The 20,930-nt window shown below is 40.2% G+C and overlaps 1 protein-coding gene across 1 annotated transcript in view; it reads right to left on the reverse strand.

The window, feature by feature from the left end:
- PRKCA (protein kinase C alpha) overlaps nucleotides 1-20,930 on the reverse strand; it is a 296,418-nt gene that overhangs the window by 62,898 nt on the left and 212,590 nt on the right. The window contains exons 6-7 of the mRNA XM_084837479.1: nucleotides 836-992; nucleotides 597-731 (exon numbers count right to left, since the gene is read on the reverse strand). Of these exons, the coding sequence (XP_084693605.1) occupies nucleotides 597-731; nucleotides 836-992 (292 nt within the window). The remainder of the gene's footprint in view (nucleotides 1-596; nucleotides 732-835; nucleotides 993-20,930) is intronic.

Below are 20,930 nucleotides of genomic sequence, written 5' to 3' on the forward strand. Positions count from 1 at the left end.
GCCAATATGAGGGCTGCTTCAGCCCTTACAGAAAAGCACTAGGAGCGGATGCATGATTGACATGCATGAAGTATCCCCATGCTTTCGGGAATCATCTGAAGGAGAAAGATGCTGTTACCACATCAGAGCAATGTGCATATGTTATTGGCTGCATTCACACAACACGACAACCCACATTCAGAGCTGATTATGGGTTGAGTGTGGGTTTTCTGTTGTTGAAGAAAACCCATGGTTTGTTGCTGGGTTGTGAACTCTGGCTTGGTTCACACAACACAACAACCCACACTTCAACAACGACCCACACTTAAACGACAACCGCCACTCAACCCTGAATGTGGGTTGTCGTATTGTGTGAACCCAGTCACTGACTCAGTGTTTAAAACAAAAACAGCAAAGAAAATGGTTAGTTTCTGTGTGATTTTTGTCCTTACTACTTACAATCTAATGATTGGGGGGTTTGACATTACACATATATTCTTTAAATATCTAGCTGATATGTTCAGGGAATGTTTCAATGGGGTTTACTGCTGATACATTTAAGTAATATATTAATAATGTATTAGTAAAGCATGATAATTGATCAAGGAACTGCTTACCATCCACATGCAGGTGATTTCATGAGTTCTGACACCCCAAAAGAAAGTGAGCCCATGAAATCATTCCTAGTTGTTCGATCCCAATCCCAGACTTCCACAGATAACCTTCTATCTTTGTCTGTAGGCTTTAATTTACTACAAACAAGAAGAAAAAATTGTCATTCTGAGAAGTTTACGAAACACAATGAAATATCTGCAATAAAAAATATAGCTAGAAGAAGTACCAAAATTCAACTTACAATGTGAACGTCTCATTCCAATGTGGATTAAGTGTGGAACGAATAGTTTTTGTTTTTTGTTTACTCTCATTCTTAGGATCTGGAATAAGTTTCAGCTTCACATAAGGATCTGAAAGTCCATTTGGATCCATAGGAATTAGATTTTTTGCATCTCGCACTGCAAGTATACAAAATGGCAATCTATATTATTATATATACAATGCAAAAAAATGTTTCACTGCTATCTACATCAGTAAAACCATGACTACCAAAAACCTAGCCCATTCTAACCCCAGCAAAGAGTTATTAGGGATCTACAGCTATATGGGAAGGAAGTGAAGGAAGAGGAAAGAGTTTAGTACAGTTAAGTGCTGTAAGCAGCTCTCAAACACTTCAAATAGATACAGAACAGGCTGGACAGCCATCTGTCAGGGATGCTCTGACTTGGATTCCTGCATTGAGCAGGGGGTTGGACTCGATGGCCTTGCAGGCCCCTTCCAACCCTACTATTCTATGATTCTATGAAAAGAAAAATATGGGTATGCCCTGGCTCCTGTTTTCCCCTATCCCGAAAAACTATTCAGGTGTCCACTATGTGCAATTAGAAGAACCTGTAGTTTGGCCTGTAGGCTCACACCCTTCCCCCTTCTCCTCTGGTGCAGCTATGTGAAGATCAGTGGAGGCCACAGTTTGGTGTGGTTAATTTTAACTATAGTTAGTGGAAAGGGATTCCACGTAGAAGATGGAGCAGACTTTTTCTCTATTGCTCAAGAGGAAGGGCTAGAACCAATGAGTGGAAATTGCAGGAAAGCAGATTTTGGCTAAATATTAGGAGAAATTTCTTAATGGTAAGAGCTGTTTTATAGTGGGTCAGACTACATCAGGAGGAATGGACCCTCTTTCACTGGAGTATTTAAGTAAAGGCTGGAACGCCATCTGTCAGGGATGTTGCAGCTGCATCCTGTATTGTGCAAGAGGTTACAATAGTTGATCTCCAGATGCCTTCCAACTCTATGACCAGGCCTGATGATCACAGGGACAAAAGAAGCCATTGTGGGTTCTTCTCCTGCTCGTGCTGTGCATGCGATTTGCATAATTACTTGCAATGCAAAATGGGTTGCTGTGTTGACCGAACCTGGCGTGGTGCACAGTGGGGGTGACTTCTTACCCATACCACAACCCATGGCTTGCAGTAGGGTTGTGGGGTGGGTGAGTAGCCACTCCTGCTGCACCGCATGCCGGGTTCAAACGACATGGCAACCCATGCTGCATCATGAGAAATTATGCAAACGCATCCATGTGTGCAGCACGCACGGAGGCGTGGAAAGAACTCACAATGGGTTCTTTCACTCCTGTGATAATCTGAACATGGCTGATGATTCTATGAAACAAGCCAGCTTTGTAAAATATGGTTTAAAATTTGCTTGTTTCTACTAACCATAGTTAAGATTAACAACAATTTGTTAGGTTCAGACGACACTGCAAACTGTGGTTAATATAAAATGGAAACAAAAACTTCTGAACTCCTCCTTGCAGTCATGCTGGAGGAGGAAGGGGGAGCGTCTGAGTCCAAGACTCACTATGGCTCATCATTGTAATGTTTAACATTACATATGAACCAGTCCTGTACGTGGAAGAACAGTATCTCCAGACTTACAAGAATTCTCATATCTTACTAGCCTATCTATATTTACAAGTTTAAACTTATTGATAGGGGATGGCAGAGGATGAGATGGCTAGATAGTATCACCGATGCAATGAATATGAACCTGAGCACACTCCAGGAAAGAGCAGAGGACAGGAAGGCCTGGCGTGCTATGGTCCATGGAGTCACGAAGAGTCGGACATGACTTAACAACTGAACAACAACACCAAACTTAATGATAAAGCAGTTCTGTTTTTCTCACTCTCTAAATGGGAAAAAGGATGAGATGGCTGATAACTCATGGTCAGTGAAATTGAAAGCAGGTATCAATGGGAAGTATAGAAACCAGATGGTTCTGTGAAGATAGCCATGCTAAATTCTAGACAGCTATATTATTAAATGATCAACTTTCTTGTCCAAAAACAACAGCTGATGATCTGGCTTCACACAGGCACAAACATTGCTAGAAGAGATTCCATATGCAGAAGGCCAAACTTTGTCCTTCAAAATTCATAAAACCTACTCAAGGGGTTGGATCCACCAATAGAAGTTGCCCTTCCATGAACAGAAGGGGCTGCAATCCAATGAAGGTTACTGTGGGAGCAAAGAGGAGACAACTAATTCTTGCAATTTCTTCTTCCCCCTGCAGTCCCTTATGCCACTTCCCACACTGTTCTGGAGGGTCCCCAAGCCCTCTAGAGCAAATTTTCAGAGGGCTGCAGTCTCCTCTCCCTTTTTTTCAGGAGGCTGCAGTCTCCCCCTCCTCTTCCAGAGGAGCATCCTGTGAACAGAGTTTTAATTGTCAGATTAACATCTATTGCCACGAGACTAATGGATAGAGATGGACGGACAGACAGATGGATGGACGGACGGACGGACAGACAGACAGACGCAGGTACATTATTCAGCTCATGGCTCTTGCTTTCGCTTAATGTCTGAAGGCGGAAAAATCTTTGAATACCGAATGCAGGTGACAAATGCTAGACAAACACAGTCTAACATTCTCTAAACTTTAATTATGGACACAAATGCACAAAACAGTGCAGCAATAAATCACAACTCAGAGCATCTCCCAGACCAGCTTCTGAGAACATGACCCATTTTCTTTCCTGAAAATAAAGGCATGACTGCCATGGGACTTACAGCAGCACACTGCAGCTTTTGTCTATCAGAAATAATAAACAATGAAGAGAAAAGGGATGAGAATTTCTAGCCATGTCACAAAAAACACACATAATTGTTCCATAAAAGGTCAGCTGAACCACCTTCTATGCTACAATATGAAGTCTGGCACTTAACTGCACCCCCTCCCCCCCGCATTGCAAGAAGTATTGAAGATAACAACCATAACTTATAAATGTTGTTTTACTTGAAGTGTTTTGTAAGCTGCAAAATGAAGCTTTTATATCTGTGTGGAGAGCTGCGAGCGGTGACAAATGAACGTTTGGCACAGAAAAAACAGTTTGACCTGGTATTAGTTATGGTAACTCTTTATTTTTCTGCAGAATCCATATGATAAATTAGATCTGTAGAAAAGCAGGAATTGAATAAAGATCCTAGAAAAAAATCTTAATTAGAAAAGTAGGATGGAACAATACAAGGAAAAATATTTTTAGATTTGTGTGTGTGTGGTGTGTGTGTGTGTGTGTGTACGTGTGTGTTGCCCTTCCAGAATTTTGTCTGTGTTGAGAGACTAAGAGCGCAATCAGCTATGCTGGTTGGGGAATGCTGGGAGTTGTAGAACTTTTTTTTGTCTAAACATTCATAGGCTTGTGCCCTGACCTATATAGATAGTTGATAGTTGCCATCTCACACACCCCTACATTTATCTTAGCTTTGTGTCATTATTGTAATGGAAAGGATGGTTGAGATCCAAAGAGAACCTATGTAAGCATGTAAATGCATTTCTATGATCACATCAGTGCAGCTGGGTTCTCCTTTTATCTGCAGCTTTGCATCAAATGCCACTCCAGAAGGGGTCCCAACCTACAGAGTATTTGAGGGGAGGGGGGAATGTAAGAGGCTAAAGTAGGAAAAGGGAGCTGTGCACACAGCCTTTTAGATCATGGCCAATAATGAGAATGAAAAATGTTATAATGGTCATAAAATAGCAGCATTATAATTTAATTGAACTGTATTATTCTAACTAAAACACAACCTTTGTGTCTGTGTCAAACATGAATCGCTATTATATTTTATTACTCCCTGGGAACAGTTACAGTGCTACAATAGAAATAGTATTAAAATTAAATTTATAATATTACTTATATAATGGCTTAGTCAAAGTAAATGATAAGGATTTCTACAGAGCTTTAGATGTTCATAAGTAACCACTCCTGATACATGATTAATGGACAATAAGAATTACATGGATACTAAGAATGTAAGACATAAAGGCATCAATTTGGAGAGAGTTAATGTGATAAATGGTAAAACAGCTTTCTGCCATAATTGTAATCCCCTTTCATCAAGTAAAGAAGAACCTCTGCATAGGGATCCCGAAGGGGGAAGACACAAACTGAATAGAGGGAGAATAGAAGAGACTTACACAATGACAGTTAAAGTCTGGATATGCTAAAACAAGCCACATTGGGCCAGTTTGTACTCAATGACAGCCCATGAGTTAAACAACCCATAGGCTGTTGGGGACAAGCAGGAGAAAGCAGATGTGCTACCTGCGGTCCGCCTGCCACTTCCACTTTTATTCAGCAACCCATGAGCGACTACTTTGTAGATTGTTGAGCGTGAAATGTGAACCCAGGCCACTGGGTTGCTTAGGGACTAAACAACACAGCAGTTAACCCAACAACAACTCATGGGTTAACAGCTGGGTTGCTTAGCCCTAAACAACTCAGCAGTCTGGGTTTGCATGTCATACTTAGCAACCTACAAAGGGTTCATGGGTTGCTGAGTAAAAGTGGAAGTCGAGTGAGTGTGGGAGCAGTGAACCTGATTCTCTCCCTCTCATGCATGACAGCTCATGGGTTGTTTAACCCATGTGCTGTCATTACACGTGAACCAGGTTTGCCTTCAAGCCATTGAAAAATAACAACCCAGAGCTGTCTGAATGCCACACAAATGCTCTAGCAGGTGGCACTACCAAACAATGTGATATCTCCAAATGCATTGTACAAAGTATTTTCACTTGCAACATTGCCATACTTTTACCATTCCTCTGGATTAGCTCATACATGCAAGTATACCTTCTCAGTAATATAGGAAAGAAGTTTTCTCCCCGATGTTCCTCTGATTATTTTAGGCAGTCCCATTATCCACATTCTCTGTATCTACTCTACATCTCTAGCTTGAAACTAATACAGTTTGCAGGCATTAGTTACTCTGGTACAGAATTATTTTCCTGTAGGGCTCAGAAAGTCCAGTCCCTGGAGCAGTAGTAATGTGTAGCCTTGATGCAGCCTCATATCCAGGAAAGAGCACTGACAGCCAAGAACCATGGGATAGAATGCTATTTTTGTTCTGCTTCTCATGGCAAGAGAAAGGAAGAACAGGGAAAGGAAAGATGTTCAAAGTAGAATTGGTAGTGAAGTTCACACTAAACACAGGCTGCGTTTTGCTTGCTTTTGTTTTAGAGATCTGGCCTATTTGTAGGTTGTCTGGATAATTAGCACTCTGATATCCCTTTTCCCCTCAGCTGATCCAGTGTTTCTTTTTTTCAAAAGAGCAAAATGATGATGGTATTTGGGGAGAATACCAGTTATAAAGAACGATTGTCTCTGTAGTCCACCTCTTTGATGGCAACCTATTTTTAATGAGGCAGGTCAGGCATAGTTGAAAGCAGCAGCTCTTTAGTCCCAGAGTCAGAAGCTTGATATTAACACAGATAAAATCAAATTTTAAAAAATAACCTTACAAAGCAAACTAGAAGTACACTTTTCCCAGACTGCTCTTTTCTCTCCCTTCCCCCACACCCAGTCCATTTACAAGCATGTTTCCCTCTTTTATGAGGCCTTTACAGTATCGGGCTCTGGAGAAAAATAGCAGCAAGTGTTCCATTTATTAATAAAGTGTCTGAGCAGAAAAACAGGAGACCCTACTGGGGGAAACCAATCGCTCCCAAAGAGAATAAAGCAACCAAGCTCAGTCCTTTAAAAATCACAACTACATCTCCAAAATAGGGAAACATTCCAGCCGCTTCTATAATTGTTGCAGACATTAGAGTGAAGTTCTAATTCAACCCTAATATATCAGTATAAAAGCAGCACCGCTACTGCGATTCAACAAAATGAGAAGTTTGATGGAGTACCACAGTTCATATTACCACCAAACATTCCAGAAGCCTTCCCAAAGTATACAGAATATTTTCATCAAATAAACTGCGCAATGGTCCAGAAAGGGTCCAGTATTTTCTACGGCAGCAAGACAATGTTTGTACAAACACATCTGCAACAAATATGTTTCCTGTTTCAGGGGAGCTTGATATTAACATAGATCAAATCAAATTTAAAAAATAACCTTACAAAGCAAATTAGAAGTATTTTTTTCCAGATTGCTCTTCTCTCTCCCTTTCTCCACACCCAGTCCAATTACTCCCCTGAAGACTCAGAAAAATCCAGCCTCTCTTTTGCAAACAGCCCAAGTCCTTTCTCATTTCAAATTAGTTTTGGAAGTCTACTGGGGGAGGGGCTGACTTTGTAACCAGTGATATGTTCTATCAGTTTTATTCTACTTTAACTGGCTGGTTAATATACTTTAACACACCAGTTAAAGTAACTTAACATAATGCTACACACCACAAAGCCTGGAATAGGGTGAGCAAGAAATCAAACAAAATATACATAATATATAGAACCCAAGAATAAGCTACTTCTCCAAACAGGAGTTCCAAACTTTCTGTATAGTCAAAAATGTTACATAGACACATACTTTTAAGATTCTTGTTTTGTTTCAACAACCAGGGAGGTTGGGAGCTTGCTGACCTTTAATGCTCAATTTCATTGCAAATGCTCAGATTCCTGCCCCGCCCCGCCCTGATTCTGCTATACTGCCTGGAACTTCATTCTCTCATGTGTCATATGGAAGTGTGTGTCTCACTGACACCTTCTTGATGGGTTGAGACTTTCTAAAGTCCAGTGCAATACATTCTACCAACAGCAGAGTCCAACCTCGCCAAAGTATGAAATACTTGTGGTACCAGCACTATGCTCCTAGAAAGAGTTTAATGCATTCCTCAGGTGAAAAACAAAAAACCCCAATATTATGCTAAGGAGGTTACAAAAGGCAGAATTAATGAAACATTAGACTTTTGCACTTATTTGCAAAGGAGTAGTTTGACCAGCACCAAAATGAACTGCGGATTAGACAATGCTGTCCTTATAGCATTCCATTTCATGATCCATGACGCCCTTCTGCATTATGAGGTTCTGTAATACATTACTAATCTCAGTTCAGCAAAGCTATTTTAATGTGTCTCCTGAGGGCAATGACTCTTCATTATATTCACAGGTTTCAATGCCTGAAGGGTAATTCTATAATAACCACAGAGCATTAGAGAGTCTCTATTTGGGTTGTGTTCTATACCGCAAGGTACAGAAGAGAGATTCATTGTCCTTCGTATGGCAAGCTGAAAATAATCTTAATATCTAATGCAATGATATTGTTATGGATTTATTACATTATATTTGCAACAGTAGAAAAATGTGTTTTAGCAAAACCTTGGAACTACAGGAATCAATCCTGGGGAAATCCTCCTCTCCTCCACCTGACTTTTTCAGTCCTATTCCAAACTCAGGGATTTATTATCATTCAGAAGTCATGGCATGAAAAGCACTTATACTCCTTCAAACTATCTGCCCTATGAGCAAAATATGAGTGACTTTTTAATATGACAAGTGCCTTCTTGCATAAACTGCCTAAAGAAAGAATATGATGACTATTGATTATTCTTGCTCCGGAGTTATAAATTCTCCTATCGTTTTATAGGGTGCCATTCTCTTTGGAAGCCCAAAGGCACAGAACTCTCCTTATGTAACTAAAAAACCTCCACAAATTCTACTTAATGGAGAGAATTACATACAATGAAATAAGAACAATAGATTATGCAACGTGTCTTTAAAATGTTAATCCAATGTAAACCGTCTTTAAGAATATCCTACTCATTGCCCAGAGTGACCTCTCTTACAGAACAGTACAATATATGTTTGGACAGCAAGGGTACATTGATATGTATTCTTTTTTTTAAATATATTTTTATTTATTTTATTTTTATAAATGAAATAAACAATACCAAAATTACCAACAATCTAATCAATACTTCAATTTCCCAACAGTACAATATTCTGATGAGGACACCACAATAACAAAGAGAAAAGAAAAAAGAGAAAAAAAGAGAAAAAAAAGAAAAAAAAAGGGAAAAGGGAGGAGGAAAGGAAGTGAAGAAAAAAGAAAAATTCCCTCCCCTTCTCTCCCCCTCCCCCAATTGAGTTTAAACTCCAACACCCCCCGGCCTCCGATGCTATTCTATTTTAAAAACTTTATCTATAACCTTAACAATCTTACAGTTTAATAAACAACCTTACATTTCTACATCATATCATCAATCTTATATCAAAAAAACAGGTCTACAATTCATTCCCGAAAGCCTATACTATTAGTAGTAGTAGTAAAAATAATATTTATATAGTATTATATAATAATAAAACTTAATATAAACCTTCAACCATCAGTAATATATTTTATACTAGATATATTATTTATTTTAAAATAAAAAATATAAAGAAAAGCAAGAAAAAAAAGATGAGAGTAAACCAATATAAATATAATCATTTATCTTCTGAATTAGCCTGGATCATGTAGACTAAACACAAACAGTTAACAGAGCTTGTTTAAAGATTCCAGTTCATGGGGTTGTAACAGAATTCTCATGCATTTTTACATTCAGCCATGCCTCCGCCATTTCATGATTTAGAAACTTCTTTATCTGACCTTCAGACACAATGCAAAGAATAGCAGGATATTTTAAGTAATATTGTAAGTTCATTTCTTTTGCCATATTCTTTGCTTTGATAAATTGCCTTCTTTTATTCACCACCTCTTTGATGTAGTCTGGAAATAACATAACTTTATCTTGTTTCCAGGAAAGGCTTTCAGCCTCCCTTGCCAAACGCAGGATATAATTCTTTGTGGAGACTTTTGCAAATTGAGCTATGATCGTGTAATCAGTCCCTTTAGCATTTGGCACACGAAATGCCTGCTCAATATCAAGTAAATAATCAGATGGAATAGGGAGTATCTCATGCAGAAGTTTATCCACAAAAATAGGCAATTTTACATCATTAGGCAGATTTTTAATCCCAATAATCCATACATTGGATCTTTTCGTGAAGGCTTCCAGTTGAGAGATTCTATCAGAGATATTTGTAAAACAAATTTGTGTCGTAGTTTCATTTCCTGCCACTCGGTCTTCAAGCTCATTAATTTTCATCTCCATTTTTTGCAGTGACGCATTTATTAAATCTACAGCTCCTTGCAGGGTAGTGATGGAATTTTGGATTAAATCCAACCTTTTGACTTGTTCCATGAATTACAAAGATAAAGCCTTTATCAGCATAAATAATTCCCCTATATCTTCTGTTTTCGACACTTTTGACACAGAGGATGTGGGGGGAGTAGATGCCAGCTCACTTCTTCTCCTTGGCGCAGACATGTTTCTCTCAAACAGATCTTACAGGTCCTCAGATGTTCTCAAATATTGTTAACATTTCTTAAATCATCCCTCAGAGGTTGTTGATATTTCTTAAAGCATATATTATTATGGAACACATCAGCCCTGTTTTCTCCTATAAAATAGGAGTCTCAGTACAGCTTTTTGCATTGGTAAAGCTCTGGGAAGATAATTCTGGAATCCAGTCCCCCGCCCCATCTCGTGGGGGTTACTTTTCTCCAAGATGTTGTCCAGAGCTGCCTTGCCCCGCCTTTCAATTCCAGGGGGGAGATGAAAAGGTTTTTCAACCTTTTAAAAAGCTGTCTGAGAAAGCTCCCAAGGAGATCTGTGGGAAGCTGCCAGAGCAGCATCGGTCCCAGCCGGAAGTCCCCGTACATCGATATGTATTCTCAGTGGTTGCCTCAGAGTTGCAGAACTCTCACCCATCTGGTGCAACCCCACTGAGCCAAGGCTGAGCTGCATTGCAGAGTATTTATGACTTGCACTCACTTTGAACTGAAAGAGTTAAGCTAGCTATTGTGCAAATTGTAATACTTGCCCTGCATTGTTTTATTTTATTTCATTATTTTATTTCATTTATTTCACATGTGTTTGTCAGGGTGGAAACTGAGCCAATAGAGCCCCAGAGCAGTTCTGATTCTGAGGAGGAACAGCAATTCGTGGGAGAGGAGCTCGCTCATCTCTCACAAGCACAGCAGCTGGCAGAGATTCCTCCTGCCAGCATTCCTGCAATAGATAGTGACCCTGGCAGTGAGACAGCGCTGGAGGGGGGCTTGCTGGACACTCGGCGCAGACGCAGGGAGTGATGACAGATGGAGGGCGTAGAAAGGAGGTGTAGCGCTCATTTGGTGCGCAAACAACGGTTGCGTCCTGAGGACCTAAGGGAAAAAGGGAGGATCTCTCCCTAGCCCATAAGTTCAGGGTCTTCCCATGGTTCTCCTTCAAACGGCGACCAACTGCCTTACCTGGAGCTTAGGCTACTCTGCTATCTTTCCCCAGTGCTGTTCCTTGCTTTGTCGTTAGTGATTAGTATCTGAAAAGAGTCATAAAGTAATAAAGGAATAGTCTCGGAAAGAATTCCTCGTCGTCTGTGTCCTGAGTTGGCTATTGGTGGGGACTGCAAGAGGCAGCTAGGGTGCTCCTGATGGTGTTATGCATCATTTTAATTGACATACAACAACACACACGAAGTATAAGATACTTGCATTCTGTAAGCATGGATGCAAATTTCTGGGCACTCCCCAAATCCAAGTCTGATTCAAGTGTGTGAAGAGGCAACAGAACTTCCACAGTCCAACATTCTACTTCATGTGCAGTCTGGCTTACCCTTCGCTTAATCTATTACTGTGATAAAAATGCCCCAGGTTTTGACTGCTTACTGCAAAAACGCCCTTTCAGATTGGTCTAATAATCAGTGTGTCTTGTGCTACAAGTGTGCTGAATTTCAGTTTTCTGGGTTCTTGGAAATAACCAGAGTTCTCTATATTGTTTTCAGATTTTTCTAGTAATTAAGATGTCTTGGGCTACATGTGTACCAAATGTTCAGGGCTCTAGTTTATCAGGAAGTAAGCTACAATCTGATAAGCTATGCATGAGTCAGTCAAGACCATGTATCTCTGTTTAATCTATACCTATATATCATACACAGTATGCAGTCTCTGTTGTGCAGCACTTTGTTAATATGTACTAGAACTAAGACTGAAATTGCTATAATTAAAATTTTGCCAATTTAATATAAGGATATAAAACCAGTCCTGTTGGAGCAGACCAAAGGCCTATCTAATCCAGCATCCTGTTCCTACAGTGGCCAACGAGATGCCCTAATTGGAAGTCCAAAAACAGGACATGAGGGCAGTAGCCTTCTCCTGTTGTTGTTCCCCAGTGAGTGGTATTCAAAGCCATGGTGATACTGGAGGTAATATATAGCAGTCATAACAACTGGCTACAGATAGTGTTATCCTGCTAGAATCTGTCTACTCCCCTTTTGAAGCCATTCAAGTTGGTGGCTGTCACCACATGCTGTGGTATTGAATTCGACAGTTTATAACTATGTGCTGTGTGAAGTACTTCTTTTCATCTGCCCTGAAACCTCCCACCACACAGCTTCCTCTGATGGGCCCAGGTTCTAGTATTATATGAAAGGCAGAAAAACCTCTCTACTTAATTTTTGTGAACCAGCCAGAGAGCTCTGGCTATTAGGCAGTATAGAAATGTAACAACAAACAAACAAACAAACACTTTCTCCACACCATGCATAATTTTATAACACTCTACAATGTTCTCCTTTACTCACCTTTTTCTGAACTAAATAGACCCCAAAACATTATCATTGTCAGGAGCACCCTAGCAGCCTCTTTCAGTCTACTCCAATAGCCAACTCAAGACACAGACGAAAGGATTCTTTTCAAGTTGTAAAATCCTTTTACAACTTAATGACTCTTTCAGATGCTAATCACCAGTGACTAAGCAATGAACAGCAGAGTAGCCTATGCTCCGAGTAGGCAGTTGATCCCCGTTAGAAGGAGAATCACTTGAAGACCCTGAACTTATGGGCTAGGGAGAGATCCTCCCTCTTTCCCTTGGGTCCACGGGAGGTGGCCGTTGCTTGTGTGCCAAACGGGTGCTACGCCTCCTTTCCGCGCCCTCCATCGCTCGTCGCTCCCTGCATCTGCGTCGAGCATCTAGCAAGCCCCACTCCCACAATTTCTCACTGCTAGGATCACTATCTATCTCAGGAATGCCAGCAGGAGGAATCTCTGCCAGCTGCTGTGCCTGTGAGGGATGAGCTGGCTCCTCTCCCACGGATTGCTGATCCTTCTCAGAAACAGAACTGCTCTGGGGTTCTATCGGCTCAGTTTCCACCCTGATAATCTTTCCTTGTAGCAGACTTACTCTAGCCCCCCTAATCCAGTGGCCCTTTTCTGCTTTTCAAGCTCTACAATATCTTTTTTAAGATGTGGTGACCAGAGATGCACACACTATTCCAAGCTTTGTAATAAAGGCATTATGATATTGCAGTTTTATTTGTGATCCCTTTTCTAGGGATCCCTATAATGGAATTTGTCTTCTTCACAGCTGTTAACACTGGTTAATGTTTTCAAGGCGTTATCCACCATGACTCTGAGATCTCTTTTCACCGGTTAGCTGCTAACACCTGACCAGCAGCGCTGAAGAGGGAAAGGGTCTGTGGCACTAGCGGTAAGGGTCACTGTTTCTCAACAACCTGGCCCCACCATTTTCTTTCCCCTTTACTATCAAGGTGCAGTGTCATTCCACAACATTGCCAGAGGAGGGGAGGAGAATGGCAGCCATTTTTTCTGGAATGACACTGTCTGGGGGAATGAAAATTGTGACTGGGTCACACACACACACACATTTATTTATTTATTTATTTAAACTATTTCTTGGCCACCTTTCAGTGGAGAAGTCCTCCCAAGGGGGCTTACAGAATAAAATACATAAAAGTTAAAATATTAAAAGCGATAAAAACATAAACACAAAGAACAGAAATAAAAACAACAATAGCCAACAATAAAACCAGCAACAACAACAGCAACAGCAGCAACAATGGCAATCATATCAAGAGAAGGCCAAGGTAAAATAGTATGTTTTCAAGGCCTTCTGATAAGCCCGCAAGGATGGAGCATGGCAGACCTCCAATGGCAACACATCACCATTGGAGATTATGCTGAAGACTCAAAGGAGAAGAAAGAAGAAAAAAGAAAGCGCCTATCACTACCTCCAGCAGTGAGCTGCCCCCCCCCCCAAACCTCAAGAGAAATGCCCACATCCCAAAATGACCTGTGAATAGGGCTGTGGAAACCAGCCATTTGGGCTCAGCTCTGTATGTACTGTGGTGGCTGAAAATCCTACATTTGCTGTCTCTTTTAGCCTTCAAAGGCTAGGATTTAATAGGGAGATAGAAGAAGGAGAAGAAGTGTACTACAGGGGAGAGATGAAGTATGAGTTGCAGATGCAAGCAGAACAGGGGGTGGTAATGCAAAGCTGTCAGCGTGACAGTGTCAGTTTTGTATTCAACACCTACCCACTCAAGATATTTAAATTCTAGTATAACTGCCTCTTCTTGCCTCAGGGCATCAGGCAAAGTAAATTTTATTCTTTTGCATAGAAGAACATTTTAAGAGCAAGTGGAAGTCTGATTCAGCCTCCTAAAGAAATCTTCATGGTGTAACACTAAATTAAATACTAAACTCATCACAAAGAAAGGGGAAAAGAGAAAGGGGACTAGAGGAAATACAGAATTACTTTTGCATTCATCAGCTCAAGCTCTTGGCCCCAGTGGAAGTCAACACTGATTTAACAGTAATGGAAGCCGCACTCCAAAGTTTTAAAAGGCACAAGCCAAAAATAAAACAAGCTAATACAGAATGTAAGGGCCAAACTAAATGCTGCTAATCATGCGTAGCATAGCTATGCATGATCCTTTTCCTTACTCTTGTATAAGTGTGCACAGCCCTGATTCAGACTGGAACCACAGCATTCCAAAAGGGCCCCCCTAACCCTTCCCTCCCTACTTCCCCCTGTAATTCCACCCCTCCCCCCAGATTTCCCCATGGGGGTGTGTCTCGAGAGGAATTTGGGGTTGGGAAGTTTAACCCTCCTTCCCAGAGTGCCATGATCCCTACCTGAATCAGGGCTGCACATACTTACACAAAAGTAAGGAGAACACTATATGTGATTAGCAGAACATTTAGTTTGGCCCTAAGACATAATCCAACAGAAATAAATGTTGTTTTCTGAGGGACTTGCTAAAGAACAACAGACCACCAGATCTTACATTATGTGCTTCATGCTGAAAAAACAGCTTTCACAGAATTCACAGAGACAGCAAACACATGTGATAAAGAAAGAAATATTAATATTTTATTATGATACAAAGAACTACCCAATAGCCATGCTGGATGAGAATTAAATCACCAGAAGATAGATCACCAATTTCTTTGTGTCACGTGCATCTCTTTTCATATTCTAATGACCAAGATGAAGTAGTGTTACGTCAGAGCTAATATGCAAGCATGACTAAAGACTGTTGATCTTGGAAGTATTAAAAAGGTGCAATATCATCTGCCATTTTGCTATAGAACTCTGATCCGACTAAATATTGTAAGGTTATAAAATAGGAAGCTCAGGCTTTTCTGGTTCCAGATTTCACGTCTACTTCTCTATACCGTGACTAAAGAACACTAGAACCAATTTCAATAGCTGATGAATACAAGAAATTTAATACATACAAAGAAAAGCCATATGATTACTGATGAATACCCTATTAATTGCCCTTTTGAATATCCTCTCTTAATAGCCTCTTATTTACAGTTCTTGTTTCAATGGAGGAAGAGAGAACTTTCATTATTTCTCTTTAAATATATACAGTAAAATAGCACTTCATTGCTTATACGTATGTGTGTGTGTGTGTGTGTATATATATATATATATGTGTGTGTGTGTGTGTATGTGCGCACGCGCGCGCTTTCCATTTACTGCTGAGCAGAAGCTCCTTGGCGATTTTCCTGCCCTCTGCCACCTGGTAAGGATGTTTTCTTTGGGGAAGGACAGCATAGCAGAGGCAGTGAGAATTAGGGAAATGGAATACCTGGTCGCTCAACTCTTTAGAATCAGCCAAAAAAAACACTGAGGTAATGTTTTAATTCCAACTGCTTGAAAAGTCAAGCAGCTCAATCTAGTAATGGGTAAGGAAGCAGTTGCTCACCCATTCCTTTATTAAAAAAATTAAAACTGCCACAAGTCAGATCTGAAGAAATACACAAAAACATAAAAAACACCGGAATCAATCATTTTTCAGTGACATTGTCTAGATTTTCTGTTAAAAATCTGTGAACAGAAGATGGCAATTCCAGAGAAAAGGGCTAGTTCGGAAAGTCTCTTACTAAGGATATGTATGAGCAGAAAGTATGAAATTTTGAGTGCAGCACTCTCCTTTTCGTAAGCTTAACATATGTAGAAGAACAACACATGCTACGTTTAGGGATCAAATACAGTTTCTCCAGCATTGGTGTAATTCCCTCTTAAAATAACTGCTGTGACATCATAATCGGTACTAAAGAAACTGGGCTGATGGCGTACAAAAACTCATGCCACCATAAATCTGTTAGTCTGCAGAGTGAGGCTGTTGTTTTGGTGTGTGTGTGTGTGTGTGTAATATACACAATCATGTGTATATTATGAATTAAACGAAAATAAAGATATGATCATATACTTATAAACTACTAAAAGCAGCCACCTGTAATATACATGTCATAGATATATAGATATAGTAGATATAGGTATGCACGCACGCACACACACACATATGTGGTTGCTTCATAGGAATTCAGAAAGCTACGCATGTGCTAGGGTTTGTTTTTAATTCTGGAGGTATATTACGTCAGGTAGAAATAGAGGGGTCCCAATGCATCACTAAAGATGGTTGTACTGAACGCCATAAGCCTTCCCATACCTGGATTCCAAGACTATAGCTATCTACCTTAAATGAGAGCCAGTTTGGTATGTTAGATATAATACCAAGCTTGGATCAATTTTTTGTTATTTAAAATAGTGTGTGTGCATGCGTGCGTGAGCGCGCACGTGCACACACACACACATACACACACGTTATTTAAAAGAAGAAAAACTACACATTAATGCACCCTTTGGAAAACCCTCACCCGTGCAGCTCTGGAGGCAGAAAATGTGGCATCTTTTAAATGCCTCCTGAAAACACACTTGTTCACCCAAGCTTTCCCTGGGGTGTAATTAAATTAATTATGCCGTTCCATCTTACTGTTCCTTATATTGCTATATTGTAATTGGAAGTGTTTTTAAAGTTGTGTTTTTAATATTGTATTTTAAATGTGATTTTAATATTTATTGTGAACTGCTGAGGGATTTTATTATATTTAGTGGAGTATCAGTGTCACAAATAAAAAAAAAAAATAGTGAAACGTCATTTGGCCCTTAGGTGGTAATCTGAATTAGGCTTGAGTCCTTGCTTTCGGAGATATAAACTGATTCTTAACTATCCTTATTTTATTTATTTATTTATTGACTTGAAGATTTCTATACCCTTCTACATCCAACAAGATTCCTGAGTGGTGAATAATAAAATGGAAGAAAAAATGAACCAGAATACAGAATTAAAATCTTTAAAATCAAATCAAAATAAAACCGTGGCTGGTTTAAACAAAGATGTCTTCAGCAACTGCTGAAGTCCATTAACCTCCACAAAAAGCAACTGGGTCTACCTGCTCCAGAATATCCTCTAATGCAATTTTTATTGGTAGTTATTGTTTAACGTGTTTAAAATCAGACTGCTGCAATAACCTTAATGAAAACATACCTCAAAAGGTGCCACCCAAATTAAACGCATAGACTCAGTTAGACTACCTCCCGGGCGTTCCTCACTTCCACTTTTAACCAACACCCACAACTGGCTGGGTCATAGGTTGTTGAGCATGATGTGCAAACCTGGAGTGCTGGGTAGTGTAGGGACTAAACAATCCAGTGGTTAATCCAACAACAAATCATGTGTTTATCAAAATCTCAATTTGAAATATAATGTAGCCTACTGTGGGTGAACTGATACTTATTTGGCAATTAAAAATATTTTATAACTCATCCACAGTTTCTGTGTTTTGGAGAAGTGTGCTGAAATAAAGAATTATGGAACTATGAATATTTAAATGTTTTTCTTGTATATCTCTAAACCTTAGCAATAGCTTCTATCTCTAAGCCTTGACAATAACTGCTCCCATCCCTCCTTAACATTATAGCAGCATAGATAAAAGTGTCACTGAAAATGAGTAATACTTTTAGGGCGCAATCCTATGCATGTTTAGACAGAAAAAAGTTCTACAATGCCCAGCGTGCCCCAGCCAGACATCGTTCTGTCTAAATATGCATAGGATTGCATCCTTAGAATGCTATCTCAAGGTCTAGTGTTTATGTAAGAGTTCAAAAAGATGTGCAATAAAGATTTCAGAAAGGTAAGCCATAATTCCAGAATTTCCCCCCAAAATTGTTTAGTTTACATTCCATTAATTGCTTTTAATTCGGGGACCTAGAGGGAACATGAAAGCATTCAAAATAATATTTAACATATATCCTGAATTCTAAGCAGTTGTCTAGACTACTCAAGCAAAACAAAACAAAAAGATAAAAGTCCACTTAAAAATGAAAGAGTACCAAACTAAAATGGTGGCCAAAGATGTCTACACCTAGATGGATTAATTTAAAGCATGAGACAGCATGCACAAAAGAGAGGGGAGGCCTCAAACTGTGTCTTTTAAAAAGGGGGCATTTATTATTATGTGTAATGTGCCTAACCCATTTTGACAAATTGGCTTGTTCCAGACCCAGCATCAAACCACAGTTTGGCACTATGTGCATGGGACTTGTACTCACACACTTCCCCCTTCCCCTCACACATTTGGATTCAATTGATTACTTCCTCTTCAGCGGAAACAGTTGTTCATTGCTACATCCTAACCAGCTGTCAGGAGCTGCCAAGAGCTAGAGCCAAGATCCTTTGGTTGTGTGTGTGGCTGCCGTGTGCGCTGAAGTACTCTGACACTCTGGACTAGCACCACTCATCCAAACTGGCCATTAGATTATTCTGGACAGGAAGGGCTAAAAAAAAGGTTTCCTGTCTGGGCTGGCAACTTGCCTGAGCAACCATGACTTCCAGGGTATAATCTTAGTACTGTTTGATTTTGTTTGTTTTTAACGAAAAGCAGTTGTGGAAAGGTGCAATCTGCAACAGAAGAATGGCAAGGGCTTTCGCATTATGTCCAAATCAGCCCTAACTGTCATGCATTCTGAGGCTAAGCATCTCTTCCCATTTTCAACCAAAGACTGCATTTGGTGCCCAAAAGCAAGCTGTATTACAAAACATGCACACAATATGTACAGGACCCGATGGGGACAAAAACTATCCCTGACGTAAACCAGCTTTCAAATTCAGTTTAAAAGAGGCAATATCAACTGACCCTTACACATTGTAAAAATCATAATAATCTCAACAAAATGACAGAATCGGGACTATTGATTAAAAAAAAAAATAGCCAAATGGAGATCTGAAACAGCAATAAGAAAAGTCAGGGGAAGGCGCACTGCTTCCCTCAATGGTATTTTATATATTGCCTAGAAGAATATTTGGCTTAGGACAAATCACCACCAAAGGATACAGTGGCAACAGGAGGCAGTTGTCTTTGATGGTGGGTGGTGTGGAATCCCAGGGGATTCTTGCTGTGTGTTCAGAATTGGTCCCAGTATTTTTTAACCAATGATGCTGAAATGCTGATTTACTTCAATTCAGGGGCATTGCTAGGTTCTTAAAAGATCCAGGCACAGGCCCATAACGCATCTCTCTCTCTCTCAAGTGTGTGTGTGTGTGTGTGTGTGTGGTGTGTGCATGTGGTGTGTTTGCATGTGTGTATAGATTACATACATACATACACACGAAGTGTGCACTGACCCCCCACCCCACTTCAACTCAGGCCCCAATTCAGCGTTTTGGAAAACATCCTGCTTCTACTCGGGCCAATTTAGAGTCGGACCACTTCAGCTCAGCACCAAACCTGAGTCACGGTTGGGAAAAATGAGTCTTCATGCTTCCTGTTGACTACCATGGGAAATTAGAAAAAACTGTAACTTTTTTCTCTTGGTCAGAATTGGATGATAATTTCAGGCATAGTAGCCCCCTAGAAGGGGATCACACCTGACCAGTGTCAGAAAAACAGGTACAGGGTTATTACTTGGAAGAATTGGATTTAAAAGATTCAGGATTAATTGCCCCATTAGAGGAGATCATGTCTGCCAAATTTCAGAATGCTAGCCACATGGATTTTTGTACAAGGGTGGCCTTGACATTTTGAGGTCTCCAAAAGAGGACATACTTCTCTCCCTATTTTCCTTGTGGACCATTGCTGTGAAAATTACAGACAGCCTAGAGTTGTCCCTAAGTAAGAAACCAGCAAAGTTTCAGAAAGATAGGTGCAACAGTTCATGTGGAAGGGGAGTTCTCCAATTTGGGGGCGGGAATGGTTTGCTTTCCCTTCCTGTCACCCCTTCCCCAATAGTTTTTGGGTAAGTTTGCATGAAAATGCACAGGTCATTAGAGGTGTCCCCCAGGCAAGAAACCTGCAGAGTTCCTGAAGAAAATACGTGCATGCAGATTTAGAACGACTAGAATTTATCTACATTTCACCAATGTTAGCAGCAGGGGAACATGGGAGGGAAGGTGCTATTGCACCCATGTCCTACTTATGGGTTTCCCACAGGCATCTGGCTGGCCACTGTGTAACACAATGCTGGACTAGAAGGAACTTGGTCTGATGCAGCATGGCTCTTCTTATGTTCTTAAATAGAGAGTGCCTCTGAGCATATTCAGAATGCTCTTCTTTCACCACTGAACACTTACATTCTCTCCCTACCAATACTATTCCACTCCATAGAACCATCCTTCCCCATCCTACCATCCTCCAGCAACTCTTCATAAAAACAGATGTCTTGTTTTGTGCAACTCTCTTCTACCTCCTCTTTGTTCTGCACAAGCTCTCATTGTATCCTCCTCCCCATATTTTCATTTGTGCCAAGACTTCACCAGGATTCAGCCAATGAGTCTGTTTTCAAAACCAGGGTTAAGTTATGGAGAAACTCTGAGCATGTACTAAGTGCTTTTCCCTCACCACTGAAGCTAGAGTTTATGCAACCCCCCCACATACACACACACAAATGACAAAACATCCATAGGATTGAACTGAAAGGGTAGTCAA

The sequence above is a fragment of the Heloderma suspectum genome, chromosome 2 (genome assembly GCF_057233095.1).
Source record: "Heloderma suspectum isolate Gila_16-S chromosome 2, 16-S_ref, whole genome shotgun sequence".
Taxonomy (NCBI): domain Eukaryota; kingdom Metazoa; phylum Chordata; class Lepidosauria; order Squamata; family Helodermatidae; genus Heloderma; species Heloderma suspectum.